A 20,109-nucleotide genomic window follows, 5' to 3' on the forward strand; every position below is an offset into this window, starting at 1 on the left:
ACATTATACGGCGACGGCAAAATGCCGCTGCCGTGCCGTGCTGCAGCCGTGTCTTGCCACTACAACAGACGGTCGCCGTACGGCAAGTTCGACAACAGTGGCCTACGTGACTAAGTGCATGCTTTCACACTGGACGGTTTTGAGCCGTACGGCGTCGACTAGTTCGTTGTAGTGTCGTTTTATTCATTTGTGTTTATTCTTGTTTACTGAAAAGTGTAGAAGAATGGATGAAATTGATACTGAACTTTTGATAACCTTGGTGGAAGTAAGACCTGTTCTGTGGGACAAAACTCTAGATGCGTATAGAGATCGTATTGCTACAAAGAATGCTTGGCGGGAAGTTTGCGTAGCACTGAAGCAAGATTTTGATGAGATGGAAGACAAAGATAAAAATGCGTTTGGTAAGTATTTATTTAATATATTAATATTACATTTAATACGTTTTAAACAGTTTTTATTTAACGTTATAAATTTTATTCTAAAAGTAAATCGTTTGTTTATAAGTAAATTACTGCTACCAGTCACGTTTTTTTTGTTTTGTTTATATTTTGCACGACGCGTTTCGGGAAATAATTCCCATCCTTAAGTGCGTTTTTCTCTAAGTTTTCATCATGTGTGGTGTCTTTTTATGTGTCAGGTCTTGCATTCTGTTTTCTTTACTGTAATTTATAAGAGAAACACGCACAAGACCTCACAAATAAAAAAACACTACACATAATGAAAACTTAGAGAAAAAAACGCACTTGAAGATCGGAATTATTTCCCGAAACGCGTCGTACAAAATATAAACAAAACGATTAAAAACGTGAGTGGTAGCAGTAATTTATTTATAAAGAAAACTATTTACTATACAGTCGCAGGCTTTCACAAACAATCTACAAAAAGGAAAAGGCTTGTTAATTTATATCTTTGACATCTGCCATGACACGCTTCCAGCATTTGTCATAAAATATTTACAAAGAGTGTTCCTTATGGCGTTGGCTGTCAGTCCTCCTCTTATGTTGGCATCTTGGGCTAAGTCTTCCAAACCAGTGAAGGATGTGGTGTCTTCAATTATAAATCCATCTCTCTGACGTACAAAATTGTGTAAAACAATGCAAGCTTTAACCATTTTTACTGCAAAATCTGGATGAACATTTAAAGGTCGGTGAAACAACCGCCACTTATTGGTGAGGATGCCAAAAGCACATTCCACATACCTCCTTGCTCTGCACAAACGGTAATTAAATACACGTTTCTCAACTGTCAAGTTTGTTCCCCCAAAAGGCCGGAGCAAATGCGTGTGTAGGCCAAATGCTGCGTCTCCCACGAAGAAGTAGGGTACTTTTGGACCTTCCGTACCAGGCAGACATTGGACGTCTGGAAATTCCAGGGAATTACTTTCTATTGACTTCCATAAACTGGACCGTCTGAACACTGAAGAGTCACAGTCTTTGCCATAACTTCCTACGTCGACATAAATGAACCTGTAGTTGGAATCCGCTACAGCCATCAGAACCACAGAAAAGTATTCTTTGTAATTGAAGTACATTGATCCGCTATTAAATGGGGCAGTAAGACGGATATGTTTTCCATCCACCGCTCCTAAGCAGTGGGGGAAATTAGCAGTACGTTCAAATCCAGCCGCTATTGATTCCCATACCTCTTTGGTCGGTCTTTGTATACATTCTTCCCGCAGTGATGACCAAATTGCTGTGCATACATCATTAACCACTTTACTTGCTGTAGAAATCCCAATTCTGTACTGGAAATGTAAGTCAGTGAAGGAACAACCGCTTGCCAGATACCTGAACAAAACGAAAAAAAATCAGTGACATTTAGTTTGCAGTGGACATTTTTTGTTACAGTTTTGCTTTTTTCTATACAAAATTAAAATGTTTTCATACAGTTTTGTTTTCTTTTGATGTAGGTATAGAAGTAATACGGAGGTGGACCAATCTACGAGACTCCTTTGTGAAGTCAAACATAAAAATTCAAGCTGCGAAAAAAAGTGGCTCAGCAGCAAAGAAAATGAAAAAGTATGTATATTCTGATCAGCTGCAGTTTCTAAAAAAGCTGTATGATGCTCGAGAGACGGAGGACAGTTTTCAATCGGAACGCACCGCCAGACTGGAAGAAGATATAGAAACGCAGGGCTCCGTCGAAAATACTGAGAATGTTTCTGGGCCATTTGATACAGCACCCACACAACAAACATCCAAAAGCGAGTGCCATACAAACAGAAAACATAGAAAACCTGATGCAATCGAAATGAAAATATTACGAGCTCTGGAAGAAGACAAACCTTGCAGCAAAATGTCATTTTTACTTAGTCTGAAGCCTCATCTGGAAAAATTTGATGAACAGGATTATCTTCAGTTTCAGATGGGAGTCCTCAAAGTTATAGAAAATATATATGAAAGGAGAAATATATTGACAGCTCAACCTCCTCCATTTACCCATTACACACCTCCCATGCCCTATAATAATAGATTTCAAGCTTATTCTTATTCACCTATGGAAAATGCTGCTCCAATATCCTCTTACCATACGCATCAGATTCGTCCTCCTCCAGCTGCACCAAACCCAACTACTTTTCTCGAACAACCATTACAGACTTCTCAAGGTCGCAGTTCTTATCAACGAATTAATAAAGTGCCACCACCATACCCTTCGCCTTCCACAAGTAGCCATGAAGGCCCACCATCAACAACGCAGTTCTACAACGTTTTTGCAGAGAGCCTGTCGCCACAAAGTGACAGTACAGTCAGTCCTGCTACAAACTCTTTGGTTTCAACTGCTGATATTGATATTGACTTTTCTACTTCATAATCTGAGCGTAATAAAAATGTAAAACACAAATAAATAAGTAAATAAACAGAACTAGTTTTTATGTATTAAATTACCTTAACGTGATAGCCAGCATTTGAACAGGTTGGATGCAATTGCGGAATTGTGTGTTTTGTCGTTGTAACACATCCTTTAGTTTTCTATGTAATTCGTCAAACGAGGTAATAGACATTCGGAAATAGTTAAAGAATTTATTTCCGTCGTTCCTCAAATCTTCAAAGAGTGTATAAAATAAACCCACTTCGTCTCTTCTCTGGTTAATGGGGTGTACCCACAAAAGACGACCTTTTCTTTTGCGGCGACGATGAAGCAACCACAAAGCAACAACTCGTTTACGGTTCATCTTGATACACACATTAAGCAAACTGAATAGACACCAACAACTGGTCACGTCAAAAAGCCGTGTAATGTGAAAGCAACACAGGCACGGCTAAAACTCGTACGGCTTTTTGCCGTACGGTCAAAACCGTATAGTGTGAAAGCGGCGTTAGGATTGAGATTCTGTCGCGCCGACCACTCAGCTACCGGGGGCGGACTTTAAATTAATGAAGAAATATTTTCTGGAGTTCTAGTCAAAGTAAGTTGCTTTGATTCTGTCAAGGGAACACACTGAAAACAAAGAAATGGTTCAAATGGCTCTGAGCACTATGGGACTCAACTGCTGAGGTCATCAGTCCCCTAGAACTTAGAACTACTTAAACCTAACTAACCTAAGGATGTCACACACACATCCATGCCCGAGGCAGGATTCGAACCTGCGACCGTAGCGGTCGCGCGGTTCCAGACTGAAGTGCCTAGAACCGTTCGGCCACGCCAGCCGGCCAAAGAAATGGCAACAATTTGGTGCAAGCTTGGTGTTGAGTAAATGCCATTCTCAGAATAAAACTGAATACTATTTATTCATTTCTCTAAACATGTGAAACTGGTAGTGTCGTAGTGATGACAAAAGCGCGAACCAGAAGAGAATTAAGAGCGACTTGCGATGTATATTAGTTCATACCAAACCGAATATAAACATGATTGTTGGGAAAAGGCAGTATCAATGGCGTCATCGAGTCAATCGACGAAAAATCATACGGGCTTTGTTTGTTTGGGAACTAATTATTTCTTATTTTTCCATTAGTTTAAAAGTTGACGCGTTTATTTTTGTATTAAAACGATTAATTGGGTGATAAGGTTTGTTATCGGTATTCTCTTACACCTGTTCTCGTTCGGGGGTAATGGTCTCAGAAATGTGAATCACTGATCTTACCGGATGATGCAAGAGCTCCATTCGCCGTAGAATCGATCCCATTCACGAGAATGAGTAGTATAGGGTAGTTCAGAGTCGTCGGTAGCAGCAGATAGACTGCAGTTTCTCAACCAAAGAATCGCAGACATGCTCTACAGTACCCAAATCCGGAGTCCTCTGTGGCTAGCATATGCTGCGGATATTTTCACTAGCGTCAAATTCATCGACCATGGCAGCTCGTTGCGGGTAGGCATTGTTTTTCGTCCATGAATATGAAGTCTTGATCTGTCGCCAGTCTTGATCTGTCGCCTCTCTGAAAACCTGGGGATCGAACCAGGGGACATCCGCATGGCAGTCAGCTGTGTTGATAATTTAGCTGCGGAGGCGAACTACCTTCATCCAAGATTATTCCTCCCTACATCAGAACTGCACTTGCTCTCTCCACGACGTAATCAATATCACTTTTCCACCACACGAATGCGCGAAGAAAATAACTGTGAAAACTGAAAACATGACACAAAGTCAGACGACAGTGTTACAGAGGAATTGGTCTGAGCATGTTAAAACTTTTTTGTGAAGCTTTAAGAAATTATGTAGCTGTAATTGTGTCTCAGTGATCCTGAATATAGACAATATTGCAATCAATAAAACTTTTGGCGGTACGTAACTGCGTAGCCGAGTTCCTGGCTCCAATTGGACCCTGATGTTAGTACTTTTATCAGGGTGGTGGTTTCATTACTTGGCGAGTACTGTGTTCAGATCGAGGTGTGTGAGAAAGGTAACGGGTCTGATTTTTTATCTGCCAATTTTTTTTTTCAAACAACAAAGTTTTCCCCTTCCGCAGACAAAGTCGTAGTTTCCAGTCTTGGTAGCAGTGCTAGAAGGCTTCAACTGGTGGGGCCTGTTAATCACATTCTTCTGAATGTTCTCCAGAGTCCCAAAATGACGTCCTTTTAAGATGTTTTTTAATTTCTGGAAAAGAACAATGTCACAAAGACTAAAACCATGCGAATTTAGGTGCTGTTGAACAACAGGAGTTCACTATGAAGTCAAAAATTCCGTGATGGAACTGGCAGTCTGACATGGAGCGTTGTCGTGATGCAGCATCCACTTGCCTGCATTGTCCAGTCTCAATCGATTCACCCCTTTCCTAACCCTTTCAAGGGCATCTTTGTGAAACACTTGGTTGTAAGTTTAGCCTGGAGGTACAAATTCCTTATGTAAGACACCCCCTACTGTCAAAAAGCAAATCAGCGTTTTTCTGATCTTTGATCTGCTCATTCGAGCTTTTTCTCAATATGCCATTCCTCAGTGTGCCGCTTTGTCTCATGACCGTACTCAAAAATTCAGGAGTCATCAGCTGTGATCACACATGTATTTTGTATTGTATTGTATTGTATTTATTTATTGCTCCGTGGGACCAAATTAAGGAGAAGTCTCCATGGTCATGGAACGAGTCAATACATGAAATTAAAACACGATAATAGAAACAGATAAAATGAAATACAAGAAACGTATTCAGGCGACATTTCGTAAGTTTAAATAAAGAAAGTCAACAATGTAACACTGGAATTTGTTTAATTTTTCAGCTCTTCCATGAGCTCCTCGACAGAATAGAAGGAGTGAGCCATGAGGAAACTCTTCAGTTTAGACTTAAAAGCGTTTGGGCTACGGCTAACATTTTTGAGTTCTTGTGGTAGCTTATTGAAAATGGATGCAGCAGAATAGTGCACTCCTTTCTGCACAAGAGTCAAGGAAGTGCATTCCACATGCAGACTTGATTTCTGCCTAGTGTTAACTGAGTGAAAGCTGCTAACTCTTGGGAATAAGTGAATATTGCTAACAACAAACGACATTAAAGAAAATATATACTGTGAGGGCAATGTCAGAATTCCCAGACTATTGAATAGGGGTCGACAAGAGGTTCTCGAACTGACACCACATATAGCTCGAACAGCCTGTTTTTGGGCCAAAAATACCCTTTTTGAATCAGAAGAATTACCCCAAAAAATAATACCATATGACATAAGCGTCTGAAAATATGCTAAGTAGATTACTTTTCGTGTTGAACTGTCACTTATTTCAGATACTGTTCCAATGGTAAATAAAGCAGCATTTAGTTTCTGAACAAGATCCTGAACATGGGCTTTCCACAACAGCTTACTATCTATCCGAACGCCTAGGAACTTGAACTGTTCCGTCTCGCTTATAATATGCCCATTCTGTCTTATCAAAATATCAGTTCTTGTTGAATTGTGAGTTAGAAACTGTAAAAACTGAGTCTTACTGTGATTTAGCATCAAATTATTTTCCACAAGCCACGAACTTATTTCATGAACTACATTATTTGATAATGTTTCAATATTTCACACAAGATCCTTCACTACCAAGCTGGTGTCATCAGCAAACAGAAATATTTTTTAATCACCTGTAATACTAGAAGGCATATCATTTATATAAATAAGAAACAGCAGCGGCCCCAGTACCGACCCTTGGGGAATGCCCCACTTAACAGTTGGGACTGAACATTACTACCACTCTCAATACTGCGGAGAATTACCTTCTGCTTTCTGTTCTTAAAGTAAGAGGCGAACCAATTGTAAGCTATCCCCTTACTCCATAATGGTCCAACTTCTGCAGTAATATTTTGTGGCCACACAGTCAAAAGCCTTCGTTACATCAAAGAAAACACCTAGCGTTCGCAACCTTTTATTTAATCCGTCCAAAACCTCACAGAGAAACGAGAAATAGCATTTTCAATTGTTAAACCATTTCTAAAACCAAACTGTACATTTGACAGAAAATTATGTGAATTTAAATGCTGCAGTAACCTTGTATATAAAACCCTCTCGATAACTATAGCAAACACCGATGGCATAGAAATAGGTCTATAATTGTCAACATTATCCCTGTCTCCCTTTTTATAAAGTGGCTTCACTACCGAGTACTTTAATCGGTCAGGAACCCGACCACTCCTAAAGGAAAAGTTACAGATATGGCTAAGTACTGGGCTAACATACATGGAACAATACTTCAGTATTCTGCTAGATACCCCGTCATGTCCATGAGACTTCTTGGTCTTTAGTGATTTAATTATTAACTCAATCTCCCTCTTGTCAGTATCATGGAGGAGCATTCGTGGACATTGGCAATCCTCTCAACCCAGATGTTTCTTCGATTGTCTTTCTGCTCAGTTGTGGATTTTTCCTCACTATTTTGGCACAAACCTCTGGAAATATTCCGTCAAAATTTAATATACGCTTAAAGTGTTTAACGCTGTTAAACGTCAGTGTGATCTCACAATATCACCCATGTTCGAAGTTTCCCTCGGTTTTTGAAAATGAGCTAGGTCCATCTACACCGTGTCCTCGGCCTTACAACAATGGTTAGTGCCAGCAAAAAATCTCTGCTCTTGATAAGGAATGTTCCCCGTATATCTGTCTCAACTTTTCAAAGATCACACTCGCAGACTTCCCGAGTTTAACACGAAACTTGATGCAGCTGTTTGTGGAAGAAACTGGTTGTACTGCGTTTTATTTCCAATTACAGTAGGTCCAGTAGCTGTGAAGCAATGCAGCTGCTGGTTAGTGCGAATTTAGCAATGTAAATACCACTATTTCAAGGTGCAGCTTATTCTACAAAAAGTATTGTGTAGGACAGGACTTTGATTTGTGCCCATGGGGTAGCTGAGCCGCTGCTATCATCCATCCGCCGAAGCGGGGTTAATTTGGGGGAGGGGACCAAACTGCGAGGTCACCGGGCTCATCGGATTCGGGTGGGATGGGGAAGGAAGACGGCCGTGCCCTTTCAAAGGAACCATCCCGGCATTTGCCTGAAGGGATACCACGGAAAACCTAAATCAGGATGGCCGGACGCGGGATTGAACCGTCGCCCTCCCGAATGCTAGTCCAGTGAGCTAACCACTGCGCCACCTCGCTCGGTTCCCGCCGAAGTTGAAGTGTTCTTTGGTGAGTACATTTCATTCGGCGTGTTACTGTCACTGTTAAGCGACAGACTCAAGCTAGCCGTGCAGGCCACAGTCGTCACAAAAACTGCCGCCCTCCATCGACTTTCTGAAGGACGACTAACTGGTAGTGGTAGCATGCGGCTCTAATTCAGTCACAGGTCCCCTTTTCCCCTCCCTGTGCACGTCAGATTTCAACGCTGAAAGTTGCTCCCTTCTCCGAGATTCGATCTCGATAACTCAGACCTAAGCGCCATCGCCGCACAGCACCTGGTGGCCTCGCCCGCGAAGGCGCGCAGACACGAGATACAAATTACGATGACGAAACAAAGGCGGCCAGTGCACAGGTGTCACTGCCGTGTCGAAAGTTCGGCGTCAAGCGAGAGGTAAAGGGCACAATGATGACCTCGGCTATTTCGGGACGCCAACGAAGCGATCACTGGCCAAGCACCGCGCATTTGTGCTCATTGCCACACAACAGCGAAGGGCAACTGGCCTCTCTCTAGCAGCGGAAGAGTGACGCAGCCGCCGTTGCGTCATGCGTCAGCGGGCAGCCCAGTGCTGAAGGTGGACCACGTGCTACTGTCACAACACAATGACCTACGTCGCATAGTATTTCAATGCTTAACTTGCTTCTCATCGTGAAGTTGAAAGTTGGAGGTTCATATATATAAGGGCCGGAGAAGACGTTTGTATTAATGGAGAATTTTTGGTAATTTATCTTTCCGCTGCATGCAATTGTTGCTTGCGCACTGGAAGGTTCTTGTCAAATTTGTGTATGCACAATTTGAAAGTAAAACTCGTATCTTTGTTGTGACCAGATACGTGATTGGTGGTTAAATATATTTTGAAAAAAAGGTTTTGCTAATCAAACTGTCCAAGGAGAAGAAAGGTCTGAGTAAAATTTTGTCATTGTGTTAATCGTCAATATTCATAACATAGTATATTAAAAGTTTTTATTGATTCCTTTTATTTTAACACTACTTAACGTCTGTTGACTAAACTTCTCCTGACCATTTAATTCCTATAAAAAAGAAGAAGTGGAGTAGTTGAATCAGTAGTTGTGACCATGAATTGCACTCTGCATGGATCGCAGTATTGCTTTCGAATTTTAGCATGTTGCTGGATGCAGAATATTCATGCGGTTGGAGCTGCAAGACGAGGTAAGTTGTATGTTGCGTGCGGGAGCATTACAGGACAATTGTTAGATGATGTTAGAGAACTATTAAAAATCGCAGTCAGATACAAGAGAACTAATTTTTCATGATTTACAGGAATAGTAGTACGTTCTTTTTTGTTCTTTATCAGAAATACTGACGGTTCCTATAGTAGGAAGTTCCAGAAAATGTTTGAATACTGGCACGTCGGAAAAAGGGTTTTAATAGTACAAGTTGTACGGCTCCATACCAGATTTTATAAAAACGATAATAAAGTTTCACTAGATAGCCTAGTAGTTTTTAGGGAACGAGTACAGATAACGATAATATTGTCCGAGACAGAGCTTTACACACTTCCGTTGGTCTGTTGCCATAATAATAATTATTACTGATGATAAAACGTTCACCAGGCTAATATAAAAATAATTTTTGATAAAGTTTTCAAAATGATTACCAGAACAGCAACGCAGCTTTTGTATCAGGCATGACCATGCGCAGTACCTTAATGGTTGCGCAGGTGTGCCCAAAAATGTAGGGGTACACTTCACAAATCCACGTACGCTTTCTTTTTTTGGAGCAATTAATTTGACTTGTGTACATGATTTGCATATGTGAAAAAATCAATACCTGTGTGGCTCGAATTCCACATTAAACAGAAGGCCTTCCTATAATTGTCTGGATGGATTGTTTCTCTAGTAAGGCAAGCAACGGAATATAACTTTCCATAGACCCGGTCTAGCAGGCACTACAGCGGAACTTTCTCACCTAACTGTGTACTGGAGGGGACTCGAAACGGAAACGTTGGCTGTAGTGGGCAACTGAGCTACCGAGGAACGGCATGCGGTCCTTTCTCATACCCTCAGTTCTGTCCAACGGCTCATACATTTGAATCTTCACACAGTACCTTCTGAAACCGTACGAGGCGCGTGTCTTATCAAGAAGTCTCAGCCAGTCCGAGCACTGCACGCTAAAGACAAGGTCTCGGGTTCAAGTCCCGGTCCAGCACACAATTTCAATCTGCCAGCAGCTTTCAATTAACATCGCACAGTTCTTTGCAAAGTGAGAGATTCATTCTGATAGCGCTGTGCCGTTTGGCATTCGCGGTTGATGATTCTTTCACGTATACCACCGCGTTACAGACTGATCAGCGTGAACCTACCCTGACAAAGCGTCCACCCAACATTGTCGCAGAGAGGGCGCGAGACTTGTCAGGCAATACAAAGGCTATGTCGTGTCGCACAGCGACTATCAGTATTGGAATGGATGCATTCGCACATGAAAAGCACGAAGTTCAAAGTCCACATAATTACTTTTGAATTCCCAACTGCTGCACTGCCGATATAATTTCATTAACACCACGGTACTGACATGCACTAAAGAACCATGTTTACAAAATATGGCTCTCGATGTCACACACGCTTTAAGATTACGACTACACTTAACCCCCCCCCCCCCCCCCCCCCACTTAAACGTCCCATTGGTTTCACACAGAACAGTGGTCAAGTTTAATGTCGTGCACTCAGACTTTTGACATGTGTTGCTGCGCATTCCTTCGTTTCTTTTCACAAGTCCCTCCGTTACTGAGGACTGAGCGCTATTTTTGGAATGTGGGCTTAGCAGGAGAATTGAAATATACACTTGTCAAACATTTTCTCGCATCATTGTCAACTTAATGAACAGTAGCGCTGTTGAGCCGGTACTGTGGTCTAGTTTGCACCCCAGTTTAAAAGTGTGTCACATGCTAAGCTGATATTGTGAATATTTTGTGACGATGCCACAATGGCTTTATTATATTAATACATGTTATGGAACAGATCTGAATATAGTCATTGCTGTTCGAAACTTGAAGGCTAAGTGCCAAAAGTTTTGTGATAATTGACGGAAATATACGAGGGCAATCCCAAAAGTAAGATCTATTTTTTTATAAGTGCGGAACTCTGTGTGGCAGTTGGTCACACTGTTATGAAGAGTGCTTCACGCGCTGCGTGTAAACATGCGCACCCTGCTCTGAGACGCTCAGTCTTGGCTTGGCAGCCGTTGAGAATGGATCTCCCGTTGGATGTTACCACCAAGTGCGAATTGCACGCAGTTATTCGGTTTCTGAACGCAAAGGGCACTGCGCCGATTGAAATCCATCGCCAGTTGACAGAAGTGTATGGTGAGTCGTGCATGGATGTCAAAAATGTTCGTAAGTGGTATAGAGAGTTTGCAGCGGGTCGGATCGAAATTCACGACGAACAAAGGAGCGGGAGACCGTCAATTTCTGAGGAGACAGTGTTGAAGGTTGAGCAAAGAATGCGTGAAGATCAGCGGATCACCCTGGATGAACTCTGCACGTTAGTTCCTGAGGTTTCCTGAAGCACCGCTCACAGAATTTTTAACAGAAACACTGAACTGTCGGAAGGTATGCGCAAGATGGGTGCCACGCATGCTGACTGAGGACCACATGCGGCAACGAGTTGATGCTTCCCGCGCATTTCTTCACCGCCTTGCAGCCGAACAGGAAAACTTTCTGGACTCTATTGTCACGGGTGACGAAACCTAGGCATACCACTTTTCACCTGAGACCAAGCAACAGTCACGCCAGTGGGGCATCCTTTTTCGCCAAAGTCTCGGAAAGTCAAACAAACACAGTCTGCCAGTAAAGTCATCGCAACCGTTTTTTGGGATCGAAAAGGAGAATTGTTGGTCGAAGTTATGCCCACTGGTACCACAATTAACGCTGACAGGTACTGCGAGACTAAAAAAACTCAAACGGGCAATTCAGAACCGGTGAAGAGAAATGTTGAGCAAGGGCGTACACATCCTCCATGACAACGCTCGCCCACGCATCGCTAGGCAAACCGTTGCTCTCCTGCAACAGTTTCAGTGGAACATAATTCACCCACCCACCCCACAGCCCTGGCCCGGCGCCCAGTGATTATCACCGGTTCCCTAGGTTAAAAGAAAATTTGGCCGGAAAGAGATTCAGTTCCAACGACGAAGTGAAAGAAGAGGTTCATAACTTTCTGAACAGCATGATGGCGAGCTGGTATGACATGGGCATGCAAAAAATGCCACAGCGTCTACAAAAATGCATCGACATAAATGGTGATTATTTTGAAAAATAGCTAAATGTTCCAGCTGTAAACTGATGTAAACCATTTTAGAAATAAACAGGTCCATGTACTTAAACAAAAAAAATAGGAGACCTTATTTTTGGGATTACCCTCGTATTTACTGTCGGAAAGTTCCAAGTGGAACTTGAGAAACTGTAAGAAGAAAGGGAGATTAGGGTTTAACGTTCCGTGGACGAAGCACAACCTTTTTTTTCTTTCGGGGATGGGAAAAAAATCGGCAGTGCCTTTTTGAAGCAACCATTCCAAAATTTGCCTGGAGAAACTTAGGGAAACCACGAAAAACCTAAATCAGGAGGGTCGGTAGCTGATGTGGACCGCCCCCCTCCCCCCCCCCAAATGCAAATCCAGTGGGCTAAGCACCGGGCCACCTCGCTCGGTTACGAGAAACCCTAGGCCGGAATTAGCGGTAAGGCACCTGACGTTCACCCTTCGATGTATACAAAAAAGCTACTGTTTAACAACTCAGCTCCGCGACGAAGCACGCTAACGCAGGCTTGTGCAGTGGCGCCCGCCTTGTAGGTCAACCAGCTCGAATCCTGGTGGTGGAAACCTTTCGCTGCCAGTACTTGGCCCGCAAGGAGACGAGAGGTGGTGGCGTGAAGTTCATGGTCAACAGTTTCTGCGCCAACGTCCTGGACTAAACTAAAAAATCCCTACGCAGTGTCTCATTAAGTGAGGACATGTGACACTGTTGAAGGTGATCCGTCCGTCGGATAGGGACGTTAACCTCTGAAGTCCCCTTGGTGCTCTTTCAGAGGAGTAGGCTCTATGCCGGCGCCGAGTTAAATTCTCTTTTCATCCGTAACACAAACCCAATACTACAGTTGTACAAGCAATCACAAGACACAGACACGCAACTGACACTTCATAACAGGACAGAGGAAGCCAACGGCAAACCAGATCCACTAGGACCTTGCCTAGGAACAGTAATGGAAGACTCTTACACCCTACGCTCATCCCCTGAGTATAGAACTGATTTGAGTGTGTAACGGTGCCATCTATTTCGAGGTCATTAGAGGTGCAATACGGCGGAAGGATGTCCCTGACAGTTAATACTCTCCTCCAAAGGTAAGCTTAACGGTCATGTGTCAAGCTTACAATTCAAAAATTTATGGAAATTTCTTCAAGGTGCCGACAAAAAGCAACTTTGAGACGCAGCAGCAGTTCTTGCCTCAGTTTCAAACAAGGTACGAGTTAGGTGCACTATCGCTGCTTTGTACAAAGCCTTGCGTGTCAATTAAGCGACGAGTCACGCAACCTTAGTGGTCTTTCCTGTAGTTCTAGCCGGAACGAAAGCGCGTTACGTCACGCGCTGAAAGATAAGATTCCAGGAAAAACATTATTCATGACCAACTCTCGATTCTGCAACGCTCTCTGCGTTCTTCATTCCAGAGCACTTCTAACAACAGTGGTTATCATTGTCTCCATCAGACTCAAACTCAAGTGGCAAACTCAAACTAAAGTGGCAGACTCTGCAAGAGAGGCGCTCTGCATCGCGGTGTAGCTTGCTCGCCAGGTTTCGAGAGGGTGCGTTTCTGGATGAGGTATCGAATATATTGCTTCCCCCTACTTATACCTCCTGAGGAGATCACGAATGTAAAATTAGAGAGATTCGAGCGCGCACGGAGGCTTTCAGACAGTCGTTCTTCCCGCGAACCATACGCGACTGGAACAGAAAAGGGAGGTAATGACAGTGGCACATAAAGTGCCCTCCGCCACACACCGTTGGGTGGCTTGCGGAGTATAAATGTAGATGTAGATTTATGTAATTCTTTGGATATGATGGACGAAGGAAAGCAAGAAGCCACATAATGAACCAATTTAAAATGAACATGTTCTCTGAACGGCAAACAAAATCGCTGGGAACTAACATGGCAAATAATGACAGAGTTAAGAAATGGTTCAAATGGTTCTGAGCACTATGAGACTTAACATCTGAGGTCATCAGTCCCCTAGAACTTAGAACTACTTAAACCTAACCAACCTAAGGACATCACACACATCCATGCCCGAGGCATGATTCGAACCTGCGACCGTAGCGGTCGTGCGGTTCCAGACTGTAGCGTCTAGAACCGCTCGGCCACACCGGCCGGTGATAGAGTTAACAGAGCTCCAAACAACACTAATAATTCCAGACGGAAATTTGGGAAGGATTGTATTTAGGTGTAAGCTTTTTTCCTTCCTTATAGCAGTAGCTTCAAAACTATGCCGTGAACGAGTACAGTGATAGATCTGTTAGTGCTTAGCTGCCAGTGAAAGCTATTAGCAGTGAGTGATGCGTATATGTTTTAAACATACGTCTCTGATGTTAAAAGACAACAGAAGAGTACGAATAGGTCCTGCTCGTTGAGGACTGCGATCCACTGAAAGTCAGGAGGCGGCCTTTGTCCAGCAGTGATGAAATATATGTGTGATATTTAAATGAGACTGCTAACGTACGTTTTGGTTTCATGAATATTGGCTATGAACATGTAATAAACTAAATTATGCTTTAATTTACAGCTTTCAGTTAGCGATCCCCGAAATATCTTCTGGATGAATCAATAAAATTATATTGAAACACCGTTGCAAGTAAAGGTAGCAAAACCACTTGTATACGAGGAAAGTTTTTACACAAACGACTGTTTTTATAAATTTTATGCTAACGTGCCACTATCATCGGACACACAGTTTCAACTATATAAATATTTTAGTCTACTGAAGGTAAAGCTTCGTGATCAGCATCTTTCTATTCGTGCTCATTGTGCTAAGCACAATTTATTATTTATTTCTTTGGCACACACGGCAAATTAAATATGGGAGTGATGACAAATTCTTTATTGTGGGAGGGGAACAGTGAAAAATTGTGAGAACCACCTCGCCTCAAAAAGCGAACCCTGGAACGGTGCCAGACCGCACATGAAAGCACGATGTGCCCTTGCTTGCGAGGACTTGCATTTCATAAATAACTTTCGATTAGCTGTGAATTTATTAATTATTTCACATAGCTGACGTACGTAGACAGCCGTTTGTGAGTACACTGTGAGCTCCTGCAGTACACAGTCGTTCACAGAATATCAAATATCATGTTTGCTGCTGTAAAAAACATAGAAAAAGGTGGCTCTTTTACCTCCCGAAAAAGAAATCCTTATTAAAAACTCAATACCTTTCGCAACAATTTCGTAATTGATGATACGAACTCGTAAGCCAAACACGGCTACTGGCACTTTGTTCTGCGTAACTGGAATACTGCACGTCAGTAACTGCACCCAAGAGAGGCAGGTAAATTTGGGTGCCGGAACACACAATTTGTTGACCTAGGCGATGCTGACCTTGTTGCCACCGGATGCCTGACGTAAGAAGTGCTCGTTACAAGGAAGGCAACCTTCGTAATAAATTTGGCCTCGCTTGTGTCCAGTAACGCTTTGTAGACTTCAGAACACCTCAAGTACGTTAAGCACGCGTGCTTGGCAACGGCGGATAGAACTGAGGTTATTCTACGATGACATCACCGACGGTTTTAGCTCGCACATCACCTTTCAATGAAAAAGCATTTCCTTCTGGGATGAAGTAACCGCCATCCCTCTTTTCCTGCCTCCAAATCTACTATTATGGTGACCTCTGATCTTGTGCGCGAAAAAGATATTGTAAAGAATAACGTGCATGTCTGGTTTATACATTGTAGGGCTCAGTGACAAGCTTATGGTTCTGAGCGCTATGGGACTTAACATCTGAGGTCATTAGTACCCCTAGAACTACTTAAACCTAACTAACCTAAGAACATCACACACCTCCATGCCCGAGGCAGGATTCGAACCTGCGACCGTAGTTCCAGACTGAAGCGCCTAGAACCGCTCGGCCGACAAGCTTATGTGACAGATTCCTAGAACAAGACACTGCTATGTAACATAATGATCTGAAGTACGCAACTGGAGTATCACAGGTAACGACAAAGCGAAGATTAGTACTTCTTGGAGATCTCAACAGAATATATTGACAAAACGAACCTTTATTTCTGAAATAAATCGACATTAGCACGGATTACGTTCAGAAGGAAATAGAAATAAGCGATACAAAAGAATAGGAACTAACAAACATTTCAGAACGAAATTCTACAGCAAAAATAAAACATCAGGAGCAATATAGTTAATAGATGAAAGAATGGCAACACAGATAAATGTTAGAATAATGGCAAAATTATCATACAAGACAGAAATTCAGTACTGTTCAGTGATTCAGTTGGTCGAAACTAAGATTTTAGTTCGCACACTTTGTATGTAATGTACCCTTACTAAAGGGGGTACTACTGCTGTTATGAAAGCAAGTATGATGTTTCGTTTTTATCTTCGTTTGTGCATACGCATTGTAGACGGCAATGATTCTATGAATGATACTGAATTTAAAAGATACCATTCTGCAAACTTGCTTTGTGTATATATACCTATCTTTTTTCATTATTTTAGTAATGATTGGTCGCAATTTAACGAATCAATAGTATCATCAGTATAAAAAAAAAAAAAAAAAAATCAACGAATCTTACTTCAAATAAACTTACGACATAAACTTCGCAGGCATGAAATTTAGACACTCCTGAACGCTTCCACTGTAAATATCGCTATTTTTAGCATATCTGAAATTTACGTGCAGATTGCAACGATTCCACTCTTCCCACGGACGTGAAAAGTTTCCTTCCATAAGCTGAAAATCACTAACGAATACAGAGCCAAACGTTCTGTTGCACAAATGCAGCTCTGTAACTTTGTTGCAAGGCATTGTACCAGGTCAGGGCATGCAAAGGACGTTGGCCTGGCTTGCTCAACTACTGCACCGGCGAGAGAAACCGGAATTATCTCCATGCCGGCTCCGTTTCTCCGTCATAAAGCGCACGCCAAGTATATCACAATTCAGTTTACGAGTGAAAAACGTTCACTTCACTTCAAGCAAAATATTGACAAAGGCAACATATAGCACTACAGATGTGCCACGTTCATCGTATGCATTTAGTAGGTCATGTTAAACCAACAGGGCGAGTGCAATCTTTGGCGATTAACTGCAGTCTCCCTGCGTCTACACTTTATACAAATCAAGTGGAACGTATATCATCTCGATAGGCTCGAAGAGGAAGAGGAGGAAGAAGAAGAAGAGTAATACTTACCGGAAAAGAAGTGTTAAGAAGCTCCCAAGAAGCCGGCGTGTGGCAACTTCTGGGGTGTACGTGACAGTCATCTTTTCTCAGAAACGTCAATTATCAGCACACTACCTGAATTCACGCCTATTCAAATCACCTGCCTGGCGCAAAAAAAGCTAGCTAAACAATGATGAATCACAACACTATATATAACTGGAGTAGAATCCACAACAACAGCTTACACGTCAATAATTCTGGTGTGTGTAATGCGTGCCACGAAAGACCTTTCACTTTCGCATTGCGTGCTCCCTGCAGTTTTCTTCGCGGCACTTAGTTTGCGGCTCCTACGCAGTCCACTGCCGGTGAAGAACGCCCGGCAGCCACCTGTTGGCACGCAAGTTTCGCGCGGACACACGGAAATCCTCCCGCCAGCGGGCCACACGAAATCCGGCTGGCGCAGGTCGCGGCCGACTGCAGCGCACTGCCGCTAAGTTCGCGGTTAGCCTCTATGAGGGCGCAGCGGCTGCCCGGACACGACTTGCAGGCTAGCCGCTTACTAAGCCCTTTCCGCTACCGGACGCTGGCCGGCTATCGAAGGACGGCACAACGGCCGTGTTGCACAACGAATTCTCGTGGGAGCACTAACGAGGAAACACGCTCGCGAACTTAATTTAAATGGCGCCGACGCAAACTCCCGCGCGCCGAACAAAAGACTGGTGGCGGGCGTGCTCGTTGCTGTAGAAAAGGCGCGCGCTTACGTGCTGACAACGCCACTGGCGTCATTCCGTACCCGGCGATAATGGAATACAGTGCTTTTCGAATGTATTTTTCCCCCCCTCAACATCGTGGCTACAAATTCTTTATGAGATAGTACGGTTTAAATATGTATATAAAATGCGGACATAAGCTATTATAAATTCCCGTTACAAACTTCTAGGACCTGTATGGGGCAGAGAGAAGATCATATTTTGAATTGGAACCCATGTCCGCAAATGTCATCCAACGACGCCACAGTGTGTCAAAGCTATAGCCGCCGACGCCTTTAAATGTATGTCTATACAGTCTGATTCCCTGATGATGTTACAAACTTTCTAGGATGATGAATAGGGATAAAGGTATCAATTTGAGGTAAGGGTTTCTGTATCGCAAACGAACGAGTCGAAAGTTACAAGCGAAAACTGTTCTGGTACCTTTGACAGTGGAATGCATGTACTAGTACTGTTGTTGCTAGGATTGTTGCGTAGGCAACTTTCATAGGAGGTAGTATGGATAAAAAAAGGAAAAAATGTCTAGTAAACATTGACTGTAAAATGCGCACCTGAGGAGCTATGAGCGTTTCATCTTCGCTATTGTGAAACGCATCTGCTCTATTGAACAACTACTCATAGCTGTTAAGGTATGCATTTTAGAGCCCATGTTTACTGACTTTTTTCCTTGTTTAGTAGGTCCATCTACCACATCTGAATGTTGCCTACCCTACAATCTTAGCAACAATAATACCAATACATGTATTCCACGGCCAGAGGTATTAGAATTGTTTTCGCTTATAACTTTCGACTCGTTTCTTTCCGGTACAGGAGCCCCTACCTCAAATTTACTTTTATTCTTCTCAGTAACAACTTCAGTGTCAATCACCATTTTTCGGCTACTGGTGGTTCATAAATAATCTTGATGTACTTCTTTAAAGTGGAGTTTCCACAGATATACCAGATTTTCAACAACCATGTCGTTCATGATGGACTGCTTGCAACGCTTTGGTCCTAGGACTCAAGAAACTCATTAGCGTAGTCTGAAATAAGAATCATATGTTTACATTTTAGCGTGATTCATCGGTACATAGACAGAATTACGTACTTCATAAATGTAATCACCTATGACCAGAGTAATGAGATGGGAAAAGTACACAAACCGAGAGAGGTGGCGCAGTGACACGCATTCGGTTGAGCTCAAAAGCCTTTAAGACCCTGGCAGAATGCAATGACGGCTCACTTCTCTGACGACAGGAGCGAGAATATCCTTTTCCTGACTGCGGTCTTAACACATATTACTTGCTGTACAGAACGGCGCGTGTGGATTATGGCGTGAGCATCTGGAACGTTAGGGTTTTTAGAAATGAGAACCGAAAACGTCGGGTAAAGACTTGGAAGAGCTGTTACTCGTGCTAAAGGGGTACAAATAGAGCACCTGGCGAAGCAACAATCTGTTTGCCGAAGTCCCAAGGATAGCGCGAGAGTGCGTTAAGCGAACGTAACTCCAGAAAAAAAAAAATAACGAAGCACCTCTGCCTCGTCCTTCCGCTACCAGCGTCCGGCGCACTACGTTACCTCTCCCTGCACCCTTAGCAGCCGGGTTTGAGAGCAGAGTCCGACTAGGGCCTTTCTGGATCACCAATCCGGGTAGTGTAAACAGCGACAGGTCAGCATCAAGTGCTGAGACTGTGGGCAAGCTGCGAACGAGCTTCACAGCACCTGACTCACAGCAGCGAAACGAGGATTTTCAATAAATATGTTAAAGTATTCCGCCCCAATTCCCTCCATGCAGGCCACTCCCATACATTATTGTGTTCCACAGCTCCGCTTGTAGATGTACGTCTTATGTTTATGAAGTTTAAGGATTTTTCATTTGTCGACTTCTACATTCCTGTTGACAACAAACAAACCGAGCGTCTCTAGAGCGCGCCGTGTATTTCCAATTTTGTGAAA

General features: G+C 42.9%; 1 protein-coding gene across 2 annotated transcripts in view; it reads right to left on the reverse strand.

The window, feature by feature from the left end:
* The window catches only part of LOC126473752 (bestrophin-2-like), a 476,054-nt gene that overhangs the window by 391,413 nt on the left and 64,532 nt on the right, over positions 1-20,109 (reverse strand). The window contains exon 1 of one of the 2 annotated variants that reach the window (XM_050101006.1): positions 17,435-17,941. The exons of the other annotated variant lie outside the window; for it this stretch is intronic. Coding sequence (XP_049956963.1) covers positions 17,435-17,505 — 71 coding nt within the window. The 5' untranslated portion in view covers positions 17,506-17,941. Of the gene's footprint in view, positions 1-17,434; positions 17,942-20,109 lie in introns of those variants that run through there. 2 annotated transcript variants of the gene reach the window in all.

Source organism: Schistocerca serialis, chromosome 4 (assembly GCF_023864345.2).
Source record: "Schistocerca serialis cubense isolate TAMUIC-IGC-003099 chromosome 4, iqSchSeri2.2, whole genome shotgun sequence".
In the NCBI taxonomy this organism is placed as follows: Eukaryota; Metazoa; Arthropoda; class Insecta; order Orthoptera; family Acrididae; genus Schistocerca; species Schistocerca serialis.